Source organism: Sciurus carolinensis, chromosome 14 (assembly GCF_902686445.1).
Source record: "Sciurus carolinensis chromosome 14, mSciCar1.2, whole genome shotgun sequence".
Classification (NCBI taxonomy): domain Eukaryota; kingdom Metazoa; phylum Chordata; class Mammalia; order Rodentia; family Sciuridae; genus Sciurus; species Sciurus carolinensis.
In genome coordinates this window covers 70,950,877-70,970,313 of record NC_062226.1, presented here as the reverse complement: position 1 = coordinate 70,970,313, position 19,437 = coordinate 70,950,877, and the positions used below count along the sequence as shown (strand labels likewise).

Below are 19,437 nucleotides of genomic sequence, written 5' to 3'. Positions count from 1 at the left end.
GCTTTGAGGGTCTGAGTTCTGGATTGGTTTCCCTCTAAATGTGACCAGCTGTTTTTCTCAGGCAGCCTTTAAAATTCTATCCTTATTCTGTATGTTAGGCATTTTCATAATAATGTGCCTTGGCGTGGGACTGTTGTAATTTTGTATATGTGGGGGTCTCATAAGCCTACTATATTTGATTTTCCATTTCATTCTTTAGGTTTGGGAAATTTTCTGATATTATTTCATTGAAAATATTGTACATTCCTTTCATTTGTATTTCGGGACTTTCATCTATCCCAATAAATCTTAAATTTGTTTTTTTCACATTATCCTATATTTCTTAGAAGTTCTGTTCATGGTCTCTTAACATCTTTTCTCTACAGTCAACTTTGTTTACAAGATTATATTTTTGTCTTCATTGCCTGAAACTCTTACAAGTGGTCTAGTCTGATAGTGATACTTTTATTGAATTTATAATTTGGTTTATTGATTCCTTCATTTCAAATATTTCTGCTTGTTTTTTTTTTCAGAATCTCTCTTTATTGAAGTGATCTTTCACTTCATGTATTTTTTCTGATTACACTATCCTTTAATTCAAAGATCAATTTAACTATGCACATTCTAACTTCTTCTCTAACATTTCCTCTACTGTGGTGTCAGTGGATTCTGTTATTGGAGTATCTTGGTTTGTTTGGGGTGATTTGTTTCCTTGTTTTTTCATGTTGTTTGTATGTCTACTCGCCTGAGGTAGTAGAGTTTTTACCCTGTGGACACATAGTGTCCCTGAACATTTCCAGTACTTCACTGCTTAGAGGGTGACAAATAATAACAGCCAATGCAAGCAATATCCAGCATTAAACCAAATAGTCCCTACTATGATGTCTACAATGTTAATTATCACAACAAGCAGAAATAATATGATCAGTTATTGTCTACAATAAAACAGCAAGTTTGCAAAGTTTGCAAAAGAGCTTACAGTTTCAAACTGTGGACAGGGAGAAAACAGAAGTGATATAGAATGTGTTGATTATGAGGAAGGAGGAGAGAAGATAAAAATAGAAAATTAAAGGAAGAGTGCAAGAGAGAACAATAGAGATTGGTTGTTAGCAGAAGAAAAGAGAGAAAGAGAATCAAGGGAAACAGGTAAGATAAAAATATACAAAGTAAAATTTTTTTAAATTAAAAATAAAATAAAAGAACATAAAACAAGACAAATATAATAATCAAACATCCTAGTCCTCAAAAAACTGATCCATAAAAAGTAACTGACTTCTAAGTGCTAGAAGTGAGGGGGAAAAATCAAATATGTATGTATATATATAAATGTCCATGAACTGTTAAGGTCAAAATTAAACAGAGAAAAGAAAAAGAAAGGAAAACAGAAAAAAAAAAATCTTAATGAAAAGTTAAAGAATTCTTTCTGTTTGAGTTCAGAAGATTCTCAGCTTCTCTTTTCAGCAGTTTTAGTTTAAGGTCATCTGGAGCATGGTGCTCTATCTTCCAGATTGCTGGAGTGAGAGAGGTAATCCAACAGGTGGAATTCCTGGAGCCAAGGTTTAGGTGTAGGTGGGCTCCAGGCTCTTCACTGAATGTCAGTTGGTCTGGAGATTTTAAATGCGTGCACCTCCAGGGTCCAGTAATTGCCAGTCCATACTGGAAGACTGTACCCAGGGATCTCCCCTGAGTTCCATTCATGTGGTGGCGAAGCCAATACATAGTCTACTATATTACCTGTGGATGCCATGTTTCCTGGTCTCAGGTTCAGTCTCCAAACAATCTCTCTAATCTCTGCCCTTCTGAATTCCCAGTCAGATACATCTCTCCCAGCAGGTCCTTCAAGCAGTTGGATTGGAAAGGGAGGAGTAGAACTGAAGCCAGAATTGGGGACAGGCAGTTAGTGTGGAAATAGGGGATCGGGTCAGATCAAGGAAATGGAGGCCATGAAAGTCATCTGCCTCTGGAAGTTGGAGACTGCCCTGGGAGAATAGAATGTCAAGGACCTGCAGAGTCCATTGATGACCAAATTTACCTGCCCTTGTCAGAGACTACAGGCAGGGAGATGCTGATTAATGCCCCCTGGGCCCTTACCTGGCTGAATCACTTTGGCCCTCCCTTGCCCCATCCACTTTTCACCTTCTACATCTCACCTGCAAAACCAGGCCTAATCCCGTAGGCAGGAAGGAAAGAGATAAGGGGAAAAGAATGGGAGAATAAAGCCTATAAAAAGGACAAGATTTGCTCATCCCATGTATTCCGCCTTTGGGTCCCCTTCTTCCACCCGGGAGAAATCTGCTTTTACTTGTCTTTAATAAAGCTTAATTTCCACTCTACATTTGCTTTGGCGTGCTTCTCGGCGTTATACTTCAACACCTGAGGGAGCAGGACCCGTAAAGAGTGGTATCAGATTCACGGGGGTTTCCACAACCAGTTGTCCCCTGTGTAAACCTCTCTCCAGGTTTGATCTTCTCCTGGACACTTAAGCACACGCTAATGTCATGCAGTGTGTGTTTACTGGGCCTGTAATTTGGAGCCAAACTTGGGTTTCAAGGAATGGCTTCCTCAGCTACCAGCCCCCACATCGTGGCTGCAAAATGGTTCCTTCCTTTGTCCTCCATAATCCACCTGGAGAGATGGTGACTTCTTTCCCACACAAGACATTGTGCAGAGTGCCTTTCAGATTAGTGGGGCAGTGTCCTTGATCTCTAAACACTCTGTACCCAGACATGCCTCAGGCCTCCTAAAAATGCAGGTTCCTTTAATTCCCTTATCCCTCTACTACACTCATGGAGGGACTGCTCTGGTTGGTGCATCTGGCCCAACTTATTTTATTATATCCAACCTCCTGAGTCCCCTTATCTGCTTTGAATGTCCAGTTTTAAATTCCAGAATATACCCCCTCCCCCCACCTTTTTTTTTTTTTTTTTTTTTTTTTTTTTTTTTTTTTTTTTTGTTCACCCACCTTGCAGCAGAGACGCTGCCTGTCTGCTTTCTTGGTTTCACACCACAGAGCAGCCAGGAACACAACCTTTTCTATCCTGAAATCTTGGAACCTCTTGCTGGATTTTTTAAATTAGTTCTAATAACTTTTAGTGAATTCATTAGAATTTTTTACATACAAAGAGCATCTTTTCTTGAAGTAGAGAGTTGTACTACTTTCAAATTTGAAGGCTTGCTTTTTATTTCCTGGACCAATTTCCCTAACTAAAATCTTCAATACAATGTCAAGTAGAAGTGGAGAAAGAGGACTTTCTTGTCCCATTCCTAAGCTAAGGGAGAAAGTATTCACTCTCTCACCATTAAGTGAGGTGTCAGCTATGAGTCTCCCACCCCCCCAACACACACACACACACACACACACACACACACACACACACAGACAACTTCTGTACTAGTGTGATGGCAAAACCAGACCTGGTTGTGAAATGAAATGATAAAAGCGTTATGGTGAAAGACCAATGCCTAGGGAAAGGGTCAGTTCCCCTTCCCCTCCTCTCAGCCTTTCTCCAGGAAGCCTAATTAACCATAGGTCCCTACCTTTTGGATTGTTAATAACTGCCCTAGGATTCTGACCACATGCCCTCTTGAAATGTAACAGATGCCTATGAAAAGAACTGTTGTTTGTCTGTTTCTGTAAGCATGCTTTGTTAGAGACCCTGCAGAAAGCCTTCAGCTATGTAGATTAGGAATTTTTTTTAAGAGGAAAAAAGCCCCAATGATGGAATGGGTCTAAGATGATGCCCAATAACCTCTAAATGCTGTGAGACACTACAAACCAGGGCTCAGACTTTGGAATTTTGTTTTCCTCTGGGCCCACCAGTGTAAAATTAAGTTTGGAGTTCTCTCCAAGTGCTGCTTGCTGCTTCTCAACCAGTCTGTTTCCCATAATACCAGGGCTTGAATTCAGGGGCACTCCACCACTGAGCTACATCCCCAGCCATTTCAATTTTTTAATTTTGAGACAGGATCTCACTAAATTGTCCAGGCTGGACTCGAACTTGAAATTCTCCTGCCTCAGCTTCTGAAGCAGCTGGGATTACAGGTGTGCACAACCACATTCAGTTAGCTATGAGGTTTCAGTAGATGCTCTTCATCAGGTTGAGGAAATTCTTCCATTCCTCATTTGTCAAGTGTTTTTGCCTCATTGAACTGGAAAAGGTGAAGGAGTGATCTTGGTTCAGATACCAGAGACTGTCACATTTCTTACCAATTTTTGTAGGTCTTGAATAGATTTTTTTTCATTTGCTGTTCCTCCCTAGGACCATTTCCAGAGGTTTTGCTTTTTATGTTTAATGATTCTCACTAGTTTCTCTGTGCATCAGGTCAGAAGAGCTCCTTGAACAGTAAAGTAGAGGTCCAGTGGCCCTTCATTTTAATGGGTTTATTCATTGCTAACTTATAGCAGGGGTGCTATGACATTGATGTCATTCACTCTTTGATGCTAAATGGGGTTGCGGCAACAGTGGCATGATGTAAGATCCCCAATTAATAGTGACAAGCTACTTATGGTGAAGCCTGTGGTCTGCTCTGGAGATCACAGGCACTGAGAGAAAACAGCTCATAGAAGGTTTTGGCTTGTCAGTGATTGGACAGACACTCTACAGTACAAATGACTAAACATCTAAAACTCAACCTGTTGTATGGGCTTTGAAGAAGCTTCAAACCAATTAGTCTGTTTTATCTTTCAGAAGCAGCCTGGAAAATGGATTTTAATTCAAACTCAGCTTGATTTCTGGGCAGTGCAGAATAAAAGACATCAATGATATAAAATAGGAAACAGGTGATTAAATCTCATCTGAGTTTTAAAAGTTAAATGCTTAGAAAAGCTCTAGTCATTTGAAATAATCTCATTTACATCTACCTTGATGAAAATGAGGTAGTGCTGAACCCCAAAATGATTCTCAGCTCTGGAAGTGATTTCATATTCTGTAAAGTCTTCAGAGAGGTGCTCAACAAAGTACCTGCTGTTACAGGGTGAATATTAAGAACACAAAGTCCTTTTGTTACAACTGTACCTTCCTTTGATACTAAAACCCAAGAATCACTGATGAGAAAAGTTTATGATTTCTAAGATGTTTCCAGAGGAAGAGAAATGTAATATGCTCAAATACATCTTCTTCAACTTTTGACATGAGAGGATTTTCCCCCCTCTTGATGAACTTAAAGACCATCTCTTAAGTACTTTCATATCTTCTAAGCAGAAGGTATGTGAACAGTAGGTGATTGACATTTAGTTCATTAGGTTAGAACTGAGATTTATCACCCTGGTTACTGGTTCTGGAAAAGGGCACTCTCCCTAAAGAACACCAACCCTCACATCTATGTCCAGAGCTAGTATGAAATAGTATTTACTAAGTTGGTTCTTATTTTGAAATTAACTTTTAAATCTTTTCTTAGAATCCATGAACACCATAATTATTTTTCTTGCACATATAAATCAAAGTATTAATAGAGTTCATGAGTATATATACATACTTACTATGTTCCAGGATCTGTTCTCCAGACTCATGTATATTTATTCATTAATAACTGCAACAACTTTATGAGGAATATGAGACACAGAGAGATTAGGTAACTTTCCAAGGTAACATAGCAGGCAAATGGCAGAGCGAAAGGTTGAGTCTGTGCTAATTATTACAATGTGCCACCTCTATGTGCACACCGCTTCTTGTTGATTTTCTGGGCAGCAAAACGAGTAATTGATAGAATGGTCTAAGCAATAAAATCAGAATGGCTCCATTCTCTCTCTGCTTATTAGTTAACTCTTGTGAGAGTCTATATATGCATATAGGTATAGAAGAATTATGTTACCACATAAGAATTATGTTACCACAGTGGACAGATAAAAGTAGTATATGATTACAAAAGACTTACATGGGCATCTTAATATTGTAAAAAGGGCTTACACAGTGACTCACACCTGTAATCCCAGTGACTCAGGAGACTGAAGAAGGAGGAGCACAAGTTCAAGGCCAGCCTCAGAAACTCAGCAAGACCCTGTCTCAAAACAAAAAGTAAAAAAGGCTGTGGATGTAGTGCAATGGTTAAGTGTTCTTAGATTCAATCCCTGTATCAAAAAAAAAAAAAAAAAGAATTAGTGTTGAGACAGCTGGACTCATAAATAGCACTAGATACTGACCTGTTTTCCAGGGAACAAATGAATTTATGGAGATTCTGATATTTTTATCCAAAAACAACTTTCACCTAAACATTCCAAAACATTTTACACATTAACAAAAAAATATTTGAAACCTCAACATGCATTTGGTTCCATCACTCCTATTCAAAGTCACCAGTTTCCAGTTCAGAAAAAGTCAAGCCCCAAAGCCAGCTGTAAAGGGGCCAACATCTAATCACGAAGATTAATGGGCAATGCAAAGAAATGATCAGTCATCTGTTAAAAATGAGTACTAATTAATGTGAAAAACAGCATTCAATTGGCTGTGTAGAGCCGTAGACCTGGCAACTGTGTCTAGCCTAAAATCACTATTCATACAATTTAATTAATATTGCTCTTTGAGGAGCAAAGATCACATCTCACACATTTTTGTATATCTCCTAGTGTCTGACAAGAAGTAGGCAATCAAAAAATGTCCCTTACCTTAGATTGATGCATTAATGGCTGTAAAGTGTTAGAGAAGCACATAATACATAATTTGTGACATACCCACAATGAAATTCTCATAATTGCAGGATTTAGGGAAATCACTTCCTCACTGCACCTGTGCTTTCTCATCTGGAAAAGAAGAGTTGGTTTGGAGGAGATCTACAGGTTCCTTCTAGTTCTGAAAGCCTAAATTCATACCAGCAGACTATATCCTGACAAGAGGAAGACTGAAAGTCAAGGTCATGGACTTACGTACCTTAGGAACTGAGTTAAATGTTAGCTCTGTTTGAAGTAGAGGGTGGTGGGTAATTAGTGTCTGATCTATAAATGTGAAGTACAAGTTTTTACCCATTATAAACCACAAGTTGGTCAAGGAAGCCATAACCATCTACAAATGAACAATCAAAATCCCTGAGCTATGAACTTATTCTGTATACTCTTTTTGGACTCCAATTAAGGAGAGGAAAAAATCATATCCTCCAGGAGAGGGAGCCAGATTTAAACGTTGACAAGACCAAACTAAAATATGAACATTCCATGGCAATGTTTGCCAGATGTAGGGGGGGGAAAATATATATATATATATATATATATATATATATATATATATATATATATACATGTATTTTGATACTGTATCCTCATTTCTGGTATTACCTAATAATCAAAAACTGCATATGAGACCAACATTGATTCTCCAAATCAATATTTTTCCATAAATAATTGTACTTTTTTTTAACCTTTTCTATCAATTTCATCAATTTCAACATCTGACTTTGTAACTCAGAAATGGCCCAGCCTAAAAACTCTTAAACTCCCTCCCAGGATTTTTATAGACAAACATGTATTGGGGCATCTGAGTTCAAATTCAAATAAGACATTCAGATCTATGGAGGTGAATCTGTGGTGATATTTGTAAACAAGATAGAGTTAGTTAAGATGAATCATACTGAAATAGGATGGACCCCTAACCCAAGAGTGTCGGTGTCCTTATGAAAGGCAGGGAGGGCATTGGGCACAGATATGCACCCTGGAAGAACTTATGGAGACAATGGAAGCAGAAATAAGGATGAGGCCAACAAACCCCTGGAAGCTGAGAAAAAAGCATAGACCAGACTCTCACCCACAGCCCTTGAAGGAACCAGCCACCTGCATCTCAGAATCCAGCATTGAGAAACAATAAATTTCAGTTGTTTAAGCTACTAAGTGTATAATATTTTGTTACATCAGCTCTAGCAAACTAATACAGGAAGTTCTTTCATTCTCTTGTGATGTTTAGAATGAAAATGTTATTTCTAAACTTCATCTTCAATTTCTTTTCACTTTAACCTTTAAAACAAAAAAGTAAACTTTTAGTATTCCAAAAATATATAAATACATTGTAAAAAGTAAAAAGTACTGGTAAAGAACAATAAAATTATTACATTTCCAAAAGCCAGGACTTACCTCTGTTAAGAGTTTATTTCAGATCTGTTCAGATATTTTTTATTGGTGCATTATAATTATAGATAATAGTGGGATTCATTATGCCATATTTGTACACAGGCATAACATAATTTGGTTAATCTCAATTCCCTGTACCTTCCCTTTCAGGTATTTTTAGACACTTATAAACATTGGTGAAAATTTTACCAAAATCATATATTCTAGATATCCTGTTTTAGTCACTATATGACCATACCTTTCCACATCAATAAGCTTTCATTTTTCTCATACCAAGTTCATAGTCTAATTCTCTGATTTGTGACAAAATGTTTTCACAATTGCTTGATCCAAACAATAATCCAGTCCAAGCTCCTTCTTCTAATCAGGCAGAATCATCCCTTTCCTCTTTTAAATCTCACTGGCTCATTAAATCAACTGGGCCAACTGTTCTACAGAATGTCCTGTCTTCAATATTTATCTGATTATTTCTATGTGGTGTCATTTTTTCTGGTTTTATATCCTTTGTATTGCTTACAAACTGAAGGATAGGACCAACAGCTTGATGTATTCAAGCTAAACATTTAATTAGACTACCTCATAGATGATTCTACGTATTTCATATCAAACATTTTTAAATGGTAGTCTGGTGAAATTCTCAAAGTAGAATGTTGTTGAAAAGAATAGACTGTAGACAGTTATCTATTGTGTGTATTATATATTAATTTTCTCTAAAGCAGGAAATAGTAAAAGATGTTTTATGAATATGATCATATTCCAGGCAATAGACACCTCCTGAACATACCTACTAATTTACTTTCCACAAAGGAAGACATGAAACATGCACTATCAAACACAAATCAAACTCCCTTAACCAAATTTTATAAAACTTTCATGAGATTTCCTTGACTTTATCCCATTCATTAACTTCCCACTCAGTCTAATTCAACAATGCTCCATTTATCAAATATTTACTGAGCACCTACCATATGTCATACTCTGTTCTACTTATTGGGGAAGTGAAATGCTTCTGCCCTCATGGAACTTAATTCCATTTATAACTCGGAAATGGCCCAGCCTAAAAATCTTAAATTCTAATAATGTGCTTTTCTCACGAGTTCATGACCTCACTCTGTTTTCTCATTCCCTCACTACTCTGAATCTCAAGTCTGTTGGGAGAAATCCTAGTTCTTGGCTGGCAGCAGTGTATGTCTCAAGTGTGTAAGGAAAACTTGCAGGGAGGAGCATCCCGCTTTGGTTACCTAGGAAAGTAAACAACTGCCCCAAATCGACTCAGTGTTACCAAGGGAACTCGTATAGGAACCTGGTTGTCTGATCCCCCATGGCACATTGTGATTGGGCAAGAAACCTACAAAATGTATAACTGTTCCTGCAATAAATGAGTTTGCAGGCTGCTTGCCACAAGCCTGCTTCCACCCAACTCCCAGAGTCTGGGTCTTGACTCCGCATCCTTTTCAGCATCTGAGCTAGCCTGGCACCATAGAGAAACTACAGAAGTCTGCCTCCTTAGGACCTCTAGTATGCTGGTGACTCTACATGCCACGGTTGACCTCAGCTAGTTTTAATTACCAGTTACATGTCTATGACAGAAAACTCCCATAGCTCCAGATCATTCTTCTGGGTTCCATTCCCATTACATCCAACTTTGTGCTAGATATCCCCACCCAGAGTAAGCCTATGTTCATATCCCAGACAGAACTCATCTTCCATACCCTGACTTTTCCTTCTGTGTTCTCTAACATCAATAATGATACCATTGATGTCTTCATGGATTCCTATTTCATCCCCTACCCATCTAATCACTAAGACCTGCCAACTCTAAATCTTAAACATCTGTGCTGCTTCCTGTCCATTCTGCCATAGTCTGTCTTCTATACCCTGATGGCAGCTTCTTCAGAGTCTTTCTTCTTCCAGCCATGTCCTCTCTAAGCATTCCTCCATGCTACCTTCAGTTATATTTCTACTCATATTTCTTGCCAGATTGTTCAACATCTTAAAAGCTCATCACCTCCTGAATAGAATCTTCTGCAGGTGTACTTTGCATGAGGTGGCTCCTGCCTTCCTCTGTCATCTCAGTTACTGCCACTTTCTCTCTCCAAAACTATGGAAAGTTCCCTATATGCATCATGCCCCTGTGACTTTTCTCTAACCAGCACCTCTGTCTGGAATTCTCTCCTCATCTCACCTCTCCCATGTACCCACCCCTAGTTTCTTTCACTCAAGTGTACAAAGGTCATGTAATGACTTCTTTATATATCAACTTGTGTCCCTCCTTAGTTGAGAAACTTGGATTTCCCCCAGGAGACCAGAGAACATCTCTAGAATCCCTTTGCATTTGCACATATTACATGATAGCAATTATTCTGATATTTTGTAGTGTTCTGTTTCTATTTCCATTTCATATGTAATCTATGGTTTTAGAGATAGGCAATCCATTCCCTGTGCCAGCCCTAGAAGTTTAATAAACACTTGTGAAAGAGTGAATGAATAAATGGACAAAAAACATTTTTAATGACAACACGGCACCCCATGGTCCTCAATTAAGAAATATGTTTACTATTCAGGAAGCATTTGTAGACCATACTTAAGATAAATTTCAAAAAGAGCATTGGCAAAGCTCTCCAGTTTAGTATTTTTCTTTAATAAAATTTGTATTAAAGTATAATATACATATAAAAAAGTGAAAAAAAACCCATAAGCTTATAGCAGTAACTGCCACTCAGACCAAGAAAAATAGCATCATAGCCCCCTGAAGCAGCTCTAGTGCCTCACCGGTCACATCTCTCAAAGGTAACCACCATTTAACCTCTAAGATTTTAGATTAGTTTGCCTTAATTATATATTTTGAATTTTTAATACATGAAATTACATAGCATGTTTTGCATCTATGGAGCCTAATAATCATATTATTTATTTTTTCCTACCAAATGTTTTCTGGAACCACTAACTTGGTTAACTTGATATAGCGTTTTTACAATTTAAAAATAAGGTATTGCACCCAAACAAACTAACATGTGAGGAAAAAACCAACAACAAGTTCCACAGCACAAGGCTTGAGAGATTTGTTTATTCTTTTCCATTTAGTGTGTACTCAATCACTTATTTAACTAGTACAAATATAACAATATAAATATGGCATTTATTTTCTAGTTTTGACTAGAAGCTAATATGATTTTATTTATTTTGTTGCTCAAAGCATGTTTCAGCTAGGACCATCTGGTTGCCCTTTCAGTCAACTCTTGTGACGCTTTGACATTATCTCCCTAACACTGTTCTTATGTGTCTGTGTGTGTCTTTACTAGTTGCAATGACAAGATGATCCTGGCTCATCTTATATATTCCCTGCCACATCTCAGAATTAAACATTTCTCCAAGGCGCCCTAGTACCACAAACACTTTTAAGACAATGTGTTAGTCAACTTTGCGTCACCACGATGAAAATACCTGACAAGAACAAGCGAGAGGAGGAAAATCTATTTTAACTCATGGTTTCAGAGGGTTCAGTCCAAAACTGGCTGACTCCATTGCTCTGGGCCCAAGATGAAGTGCAGTGTTATTGCCGAAGGGCATGACAGAGGTAAAGTGTTCACCTCAGGGTGGCTGAGGAACAGAGAAAGGGGGAAGGGGCCAGAGGGAGGATGCGCCTCTGCAGGGCATCGCCCCAGTGATCCGCCTCCTCCCGCCATGCCCCACCTACCTACCAGTTATCACCCTGTCAGTCCATTCAAACTAGGATGGACCGTTTTGGTTTCAGCTCTTATGATCCCATCTTTTCACCTCTGAACATTCCTGAATTAACACAGGAGTTTTTGTGTGTGTGTGTGGGGGGGTGCTCATATCCAAGCCATAACAAACAGGTATCATTTAAAGCTGAGTAGCAGATGTACCTTTTCTACTCTTTAATTCTAAAAGTCTACAAAACTTTATAAATTTCATCCTTGATATAGTTTCATAAAAAATCACCACCTACACCTTTCATTTGAGAGAGGACACAATCCAGTTATCCTCTACTCAGAAAACCCCCCTTTCCCCTGCTCCAGGACTTAACTGAGGTAAGCCTGTCTTCTGAGAAATCCAGCCTTCTTCAGCACGCCATCTGTTTGGCAATCTCTTGAGATCGTTTTCTCAAATCTGCCTCCACATTCACTTAACTGCTTTATTTTATCATCTCATCGTGCCTTTCAACTACCCATTTCCTTGAGATTTTTCTTTTCTTTCACAGTCACTGTCTTGCTATTCAATAGAAACCAGAAATGCCAACAGACTCTTTTTCTATTTTCCTGCATTATAAATGAGCTTTCTGCACACTCTGTTGGGCTTTAAACTACTTAGGAGAAAGAGGCATCCTGAAAAGAAATACTCTTTATGATTGCCATGTGTTCTTTTCTTCCATTGGCTTAGACAGGGAAATCTTTTCTGACTTCTATATTTGCTTGAGCTTTTTCAGAGTTATTTCCTTATATGATGATGTACTTTGACCTTCAGCTTTTAAAAAGCCACAATATACATGTGCAGGGTTTTTTGTTTGTTTTGTTTTAAGTAGTGACTATAGGATTTTTCTGTGACCAACTCTTGGGTCTTATAAAAACAGCTCAGTCAACTGTAATTACCAGGCTTGTCAACATGCTACCAGAACCAATCTATTGGGAGTTTGTATAAATTTTAATAAAAATGTGAGTCAAATTCATCTAGAGAATATTGAATAACACTCTAACTGTAATTCATTAAACTCTCCCCATTTTCCAAATACAACTTCAATTTCTCCTCTCCTACATCTTTCCAAATTTGCTTCACATTATCCCTTTTAATTTGCCTCTCTTTCTTTGGGAAGGATTACCTTTTGTTTATCCACTTTATTGGGGTTTGGCAGGATGCAACTTGCTTGATTTGGTGATTTTTCTATTTGATGATTCTACCTATTTTTATAGTCTTAAATTTAATTAAATGCAGTTTTTGCTAATAGTCTTGATGTTAGGTTAATAATCTGTCCCAAAGAATTTTACATTCTAATAAAGGGACCCTTAGGAGTCACCTACATGCATTCCATTAAACATTAAGGTTAAAAAAAACAAACAAACTCTCATTAAGTCCTTAGATTGCTGTTGCCATGTAAAATAAAATAATTATAACCTACAGATACTCGATTCTGCACATATTAAAATGATAGTTGAAACCACAAATCATTGGTATTTAATGAAAACTTTCAAGTGAAATGTGGCATGAATAGTTTTGAGAATTTAAAATAGAGGGGTTAACCTTTATTCTTTCCTTAGAAAGATAAGGGAGAAAGGATAGGATAGTAATGTGCCTATTTAAGGTAAATTTGTACTTTATTTGAGGTAAATTCATACTTGATTTCATCATCATGAAATTGGATTTCTGTCTAAAACCAGTTTAATAAAAGATGTATGTAGTGTGTTTTTTTTTTTTCTTAGTGGTAGAAATGAGATTTTAAAAATGATTTTACCAACATATATAGTACTTACCAGACATTCAGGAAATCTTAATTTTGTCCTGCACCCTGATTTAGAAATTGCTCAGCTCAATATTTTTCCTACTGTTTTCCATTAAATATGAATATCCTAGTATTTATTAATAGGTTTTCCTTACAAAAATTATTCTGGGATGAAAGAAATCTGGGAAATATTGGATTAAATGGGATTTAACTTAACTGCCTTTTGTTATATGAAATTTCTTGGGGTCTTTAATATTCGAACGTGCATGATTTTGTGTGTATGAAAGTGCTCCAGGATAAAAAATTCCCCAAAATTGTGTGACCATGACCACTTTGCTTCCAGAAACACCAATTAACACTCCCAGACCAAATTTAGGAAAGTGATAGATTAATGTAAAGAACAAAGGAGAAAGAAATTTAAAGTGGCAGGTGGTAGGACAGGGTGTTGCTAACAGTCATGAGAAACAGAAATGGAATGAGAATGAGGAATGGAAGATTACCTCAATTTTGAACATTAGTTTCCTTTCCTGGTGAAGATTAGCAGTCTGTGTGACTCCAGCAAGGAAAAGGCCCAAACCATTACTGATATGAAAGCTTTCACTACACAGTGCCAGCCCCTTAAAATCACTAACGAGATGGGTCACAGGTAGCCTTCCACTGATATTATTTAAAATAATGTCCTTGAAAAAGCTTTACTTTTTCAAAGAAAATAAAAGTTTTTATAGACTTTATGCAATGATATGAAAAAGAACATTCTGGTTGGTGATTGAAGAAGCTGAGCTTCTAGGTTCTCAAATAAGCATTGGTAGAGCTTCGCTGCATGAGACAAGAAACAGGATATGAGTTCACTCCTAAAATAGAAAAGGGGAGAGAGCTGTTTGACAGTGAGGGTTAGGGTGGATGGAAGGACACAAGAGGACGGGAGCAGAAAGATATGAGATAGCAGAGACATCTCATGAGGGGCTTCAAGTAAATGTGTAATACAACTCATCCTCATGCCCCAGAACTTAAGTAAATCCTCAAAGAACATTGTATTCAGTGTGGTTTGATTTTTTTTAATAGAAACTGTTATTTTATTTGGCAGAGAACCAAGGCAGCATCTGTTTGTATAAAGCTAAGGTGACTCCTTTGGTATACTTCACTGACTACCCAGCCAACTCTTGCTTGCCCCTTTATTCCCTCTCAGCAAGATCTTGATTTTCCTCATGTGACCACCTGACTGTATTCAGAAGAAGCCAAATCCATTTAGCAGCTCCAGAGGAGATTCTAGTTTGTCTGAGCCAAGCGTGCCATTCTCCCTGCCCAGGATTGTTTTAGGAACCTGAGGTTGACCACTAAGATTGCATGGAGGAGGTTTCTGGGGAAGTTTTCCCAAATTCTGAGAAACAAACTCAAGAAAGAGACCATCATATTTATTCCTGTGGATATTTTCGTGCCTGGTTGCAAGTCCGGGAATAGCTTCAACTTCCAGGGAGCCAGTCTAAGTGTAGAACCAAGAGAACCACAGAACCTGGACGTCATGCACAGGGGGTCTGTCCCACCCCTGCACTTCTTGTTACATAAGGTCATGAATGTGCTTATCATTTAAACCAGTATAAGAATTTTGTTTCTTTTAGGAAACAAACTAGTGCACACCAACAGTGTTGCTCTCCCTAGCCTGCATTCTGATGTATTCCTGGATGGGAGAGAAGCAATGCAGTTAAGCCCAGACCAGCCTAAATTCTTTTCTTTTCTTTTATTTATTTATTTTTGGGGATTACCAGGGATTGAACCAGGGTGCTTGAACTCTGAGTCGCTCCTCAACCCTTTTTATTTTTTTATTTTGAGACAGGATATCTCACTGAGCTGTTAAGGGCCTCGCTAAATTGCTGAGGCTAGCCTTGAACTTGTGATCCTTCTGCCTCAGCCTCCAGAGTCACTGGGATTATAGGCATGCACCACCACACCCAGCCCAGCCTAAATAATTTATAATCTGCAGTCAATCTAATCTGTGTCAGACATTTGTAAAATTTGAGAAGGGTTAAAGAATTGGCTCACGTGGGGTTGGCATCTCCAAAGTCAGAAGGGTGGGGTAGTGTGTCAATATTTCAGTTCAAATTCAAAGGCTGTCTGTGGCATCTCACCATCTGTCCCTCTTGCTTGAGAGAGGTTGGTCTTTTGTTCTTGTCAGGCCTTCAGCTGACTGGTTGAGGTCCACACGCCCTCGTTTGAAGGCCAATCAGCTTTACTCAAAGTCCACCAATTTAAAAATACATCTCCATTCTTGCCCCCCTCCCACCCCCCATTATGTGTCATCATCCGCTTATCAGCGAGATCATTCGTCCTTTGGTTTTTTGAGATTGGCTTATCTCACTTAGCATGATATTCTCCAATTTCATCCATTTGCCTGCAAATGCCATAATTTTATTATTCTTTATGGCTGAGTAATATTCCATTGTAGGAAGGAAGGACTGTATAGAGGGAAAAGAGGGGTGGGAGGGGTGGGGGGAAGGGAAAAAAATAACAGAATGAATCAAACAACATTACCCTATGTAAATGTATGATTACACAAATGGTATGCTTTTACTTCATGTACAGAGAAACAACATGTATCCCATTTGTTTACAATAAAAATAAATAAATAAATAAATAAATAAAATAAAAATACATCTCACCCCAAAACATCCTCGCGGAAACATTATTTAATTATCTGGGCACTGTGGCTTAGACAATTTGACATATACAATTAACCATCGTGAGCATTGTTTTACTTGCTAACCAGTTTCTTTGGACCTCATCACACTCTGGGAACATCAAGGCATTGTGTCAGACATGTGAATATTTTCTCTCAAGGGTGTCATGGTAAATAAGAGAACAAAACCACAGTTCTACATAAAGGTAATAGCTAAAACCAAACAGAAGAGAAGCGAGGGAAACACCTCGCTAATTACAGGTAGGAAATGGAAGAGGAGCCAGTGATGGAGGTGCTGGAGAGGAAAGAGCAGCACATCAGGGGTCCCAGTCAAAGTCTGAGGGTCGACATTGCTAGTGGTGTGAGAAACCAAGGATGCCAACATTCAACAGACAGCTCTGAGACTAGATCTCTAAGAGTTCTTCTGTCTTGGGGTATAGGCAGATAGCATACCACTATGAGCTATTTGGGAAGCATTTAATAAAGGCATTACTAAAAGAGTGCAGGAACTGGAGGAAAGCAGGGAAAGGTAAGTACAACAGTTTCTTATATATTTCAAAAAGGCTAAATAGATGTTCCCAGCACAAAGAAATAATAAATGTTGGAGGTGATAGAAATGCTAACTACCCTGATTTAATTGTTATCCATTGTATATTGAAATATCATCCTGTAAAATATAAATAAGTACAATTACTGTGTCAATCAAAATGTTTTTCAAAAAAGAAAAAAAATCTTTAAACTTTTAAAAACTTATCTATCTACTAGGCAATCATAAACTTGACTGAACTGGTTGTATCCATTTATCCTATTAAATTATATTATATTAAAATAACTCACAGAACATAAAACAAAATAAAATAAAGTAAAATTGCCCCAAATACCATCTAGAATTTTGTGGTATGCCCTGAATGGTATGCATACTTAACTTGAGAACAAGACGAAGTAACTTATGAAAATAAAGACATTAACACTGGTCTAGAATACAAGAATTTGGGTTTAAAAGGAACCTAATTCCATTGCATTTATTAAGATAGGCAATCGTCAAACTGTTACATCCATTATTCTTTCATTATCCAAAGATCTGATTCAATACATTATTTTAAAAAGGGCACAATAGGACTAACAGTCAATGAGTAGAGTTTTTGTTTTACATCTGAATTTGCATAAATCCCGCTCTCATCATGCCAAGTGTTGATGCCAAATCTTTTGGAACCATCTAGGTCTGTGAACTGAGAACGGCATTTTCTGTGGACTATTGAGTAATCATCTTGACAGAGATAATCCTAAGAGGAGGAAAAAGATAAATAACATTGAATGTCTAAAATATATAAAGAAGAATGATCTCCAAAAGTTCATCTTAATATATTATTCTTATAATCAAAAGTAAATTTTTAACAATTAACGAATTTAGTCTCTCAAACAAATGCCTCAAGTGAATGAGCCTTGCCTTTATAAGTATTTCAAAATCTGAAAGAAAAAAAATCCTGTTTAATTTTTTTATAAAATTAAAAAGACAAATTGTAATATAAGTAAATGTTTTCTAAATTCTAAGTACCTGGCATAAAGAACAATTTAAATTTTATGATCATCTAAATGCAACCAAACATTAAAATTTAACTACCATTCAACACTTTCCCTTGTTGTTATTGTTGTTAATATATGTTATAATCATTCCAAAGAGCAACATCTTGGGTTGCATCTTTAATAATCACTACCGAGTCAGACTTCCCACAGTGGTAAATGCCACAGCCTAGATTCATTCCTATGAGAAATCAACCCCATGTCACTCAGCATAGTTTAAGATGTTTATCCTTAGGTCACTTCATAAAAACTTCACTGTAATATAACAAGACATTATCATTGACCATTTCCAAAGGAAATATTGATTCTTTTGGGGTATACTAGGGGTGATGGCAGACATGGAACATAAAGTCTTTTAAGTGATTATCTAATTTCTGCTTTAAATTGGCTATAATTTTAAAGCACTAGGACAATATTGAAATTAAATTGCCAAAGCTATAAAACAATGAAAGTAGTCCTAATCTTAGATTGGTTTTCTTACAAATTGAAAAATTTAACCATATGTTCAACCAAAATAGTGTCCATTTATCTATTGAGTGCCTATTATGGGTTGGGCACAGTATTTGAGTATATATATCTTTTAATCCATAACCAGGCCCTGAAGTAAGAATTTTACTCCTATTTTACACATAAGGCAATTTGCTTAAAATCTCAAAAGGAGAGAATTTAAAGAAAGCCAATAATAAGGAACTACAAACTAGGTCTGACTGACTGAAAGACCCATTGTCTCTCTAGAAACCTTTAATGAAGAGATGAAAAGAAATATAAACTATGAAATCATAAAGCTACATAATATCTATGTCATTACTTTACATATTTTGGACTTTAGCTTTTTCCAATAGACTATTTCTTTGTTTTTGTTTTTTTATTTGTTGTTGCCATTGTTGGTGGTGGTTGTGGTAATCATAGTTGATTGGTTGATTGCATGGTTAGTTGGTTGATAGAGGTACTTTACATGAGATCTGAGCAACATTGGCTCAAACTACTCCATCAGAAGGAGATGGGATCTTCTTGTTCCCATCCCTATTGTGGTCAAACTCAAGAGCATTTCAAATGCAAAATTAATTTGTTCCTTCAGCATCTCATAGGTAGACAGGAGGATATGTTTTTATGCGATTAGCAACAAGATGAAATGTTATGTTTTAGGAAAATGATTCTAGCAGTAGAAGTACTAAAGACTAGAAATGGAAAGGACTGGATTCAGAACTGTGCTGAGAACTGGATCTCAATAACTCACATGTCCTCAGTTGATGGACAGATAAACAAATGTGGTCTAAGCATACATTAAAATGTTTGGAAATTGAAAATGTTTGGAAATCGTGGCGATCATTATATGCTAAATGCTAAAAAACATATATGCTAAAAACCAGTGAATCATACACTTTAAAAGGGTGAATTTTATGGTATGTGGATTTACATCTCACTAGAACTGGTGTTTTAAAAAGAACAACTGCATTAAAGGTAGCGATTTCTGAAGTCAGAAAAACTAGTTAGAAACTATTGCCTGTTCACACTGATTACAAAACCTCATCAGTGGCGTATCAGTGATTCTAAAAACAAAGCAAATGAAAAAAAAGTCAATTTGTAACATTTGCTGATTTCTGTGAGATAAATATTCCTGCTTTGACTGACTTCAAGTTACCAGAGTGAAATCAATGAAGACTGAGTTAGGTAAGAAGACAGGAGCTTAATCAGCTTGTA

General features: G+C 37.1%; 1 protein-coding gene and 1 long non-coding RNA gene across 5 annotated transcripts in view; one reads left to right on the top strand and one right to left on the bottom strand.

The window, feature by feature from the left end:
- Positions 1 to 19,437, top strand: part of LOC124963999 (uncharacterized) — a 164,670-nt gene that overhangs the window by 76,223 nt on the left and 69,010 nt on the right. Inside the window, exon 4 of one of the 2 annotated variants that reach the window (XR_007104875.1) lies at positions 6,673 to 7,108. The exons of the other annotated variant lie outside the window; for it this stretch is intronic. This is a non-coding gene — a long non-coding RNA (uncharacterized LOC124963999). Of the gene's footprint in view, positions 1 to 6,672; positions 7,109 to 19,437 lie in introns of those variants that run through there. 2 annotated transcript variants of the gene reach the window in all.
- Positions 16,082 to 19,437, bottom strand: part of Cfap95 (cilia and flagella associated protein 95) — a 69,843-nt gene continuing 66,487 nt past the window's right edge. For 2 of the 3 annotated variants that reach the window (XM_047524915.1, XM_047524914.1), the window contains one exon: positions 16,082 to 17,438. In XM_047524915.1, coding sequence (XP_047380871.1) covers positions 17,250 to 17,438 — 189 coding nt within the window. In that variant the 3' untranslated portion in view covers positions 16,082 to 17,249. The remainder of the gene's footprint in view (positions 17,439 to 19,437) is intronic. The other variant, XM_047524916.1, reaches the window with a different exon arrangement.